Below are 675 nucleotides of genomic sequence, written 5' to 3'. Positions count from 1 at the left end.
CCTTCCGTGCTGGGGCTTGCCCCTTCTTCCAAAGCAGGGCTTGAAGAAGACGTGGCTCCCAGCAAACAGGAGCCTGTGGCACAGGACAAAGCTTTCTCCAGCCTCCCGGGACCCTGGCTTCAGGGGAGGAAGGGCCACACCATGCCTGGCTTCCATCCTTCCACATTTCCACTTGTAAACCCCTGAGATGTTTCTCTTCTGCTGCTCCCTGGTTTTATAGCTCTGTCAGATTCTTTGTTACAGAAGAAATAAAGCTTTTGTTTCTTTTTTTTAGTTTTATAAAAGAAAACATGCACTGTGTTATAAAACTGTTGATGGTGTGGTCTCAGCTGCAGGCAGTGCCCCATGTGGTGTTGCTGGAGCCGACAGCCCCTTGTACTGTGACACAGTCCATAGCCAGCATCTCGTCCTGCCACCTGGCCCACTAAACCCTGCTGGCTGCTCAGTCCTCAACACAGCCCCCTTGTCCCTGGGGTGCTGGGAGAACTGTTACTGGGTGGGATGTGCTGGTGTCGGGAGGAGGAGCTGTGACCTGTGCTGGGGCTTGCGTTGCAAAAAGACCCCATCCTCTTCCAGGAGGAATGGAGCGGCTTGTGGTGCAGAGGCAGAGGCTTTGGTGGCTGTGAAGCAGAGCTGTTGGGGAAACCTGCAGGCAGAACTGGCGCCGTCTGCCTT

The 675-nt window shown here is 54.5% G+C and overlaps 1 protein-coding gene across 1 annotated transcript in view; it reads left to right on the top strand.

The window, feature by feature from the left end:
• The first annotated feature begins 314 nt into the window (after window positions 1-314).
• CNPY3 (canopy FGF signaling regulator 3) overlaps window positions 315-675 on the top strand; it is a 2,397-nt gene continuing 2,036 nt past the window's right edge. The window contains exon 1 of the mRNA XM_035897076.1: window positions 315-375. Coding sequence (XP_035752969.1) covers window positions 315-375 — 61 coding nt within the window. The remainder of the gene's footprint in view (window positions 376-675) is intronic.

This window comes from Egretta garzetta, unplaced genomic scaffold (assembly GCF_000687185.1).
Source record: "Egretta garzetta isolate BGI_Z169 unplaced genomic scaffold, ASM68718v1 scaffold17, whole genome shotgun sequence".
NCBI lineage: Eukaryota > Metazoa > Chordata > Aves > Pelecaniformes > Ardeidae > Egretta > Egretta garzetta.
This window is presented reverse-complemented; position numbering and strand designations above follow the sequence as displayed.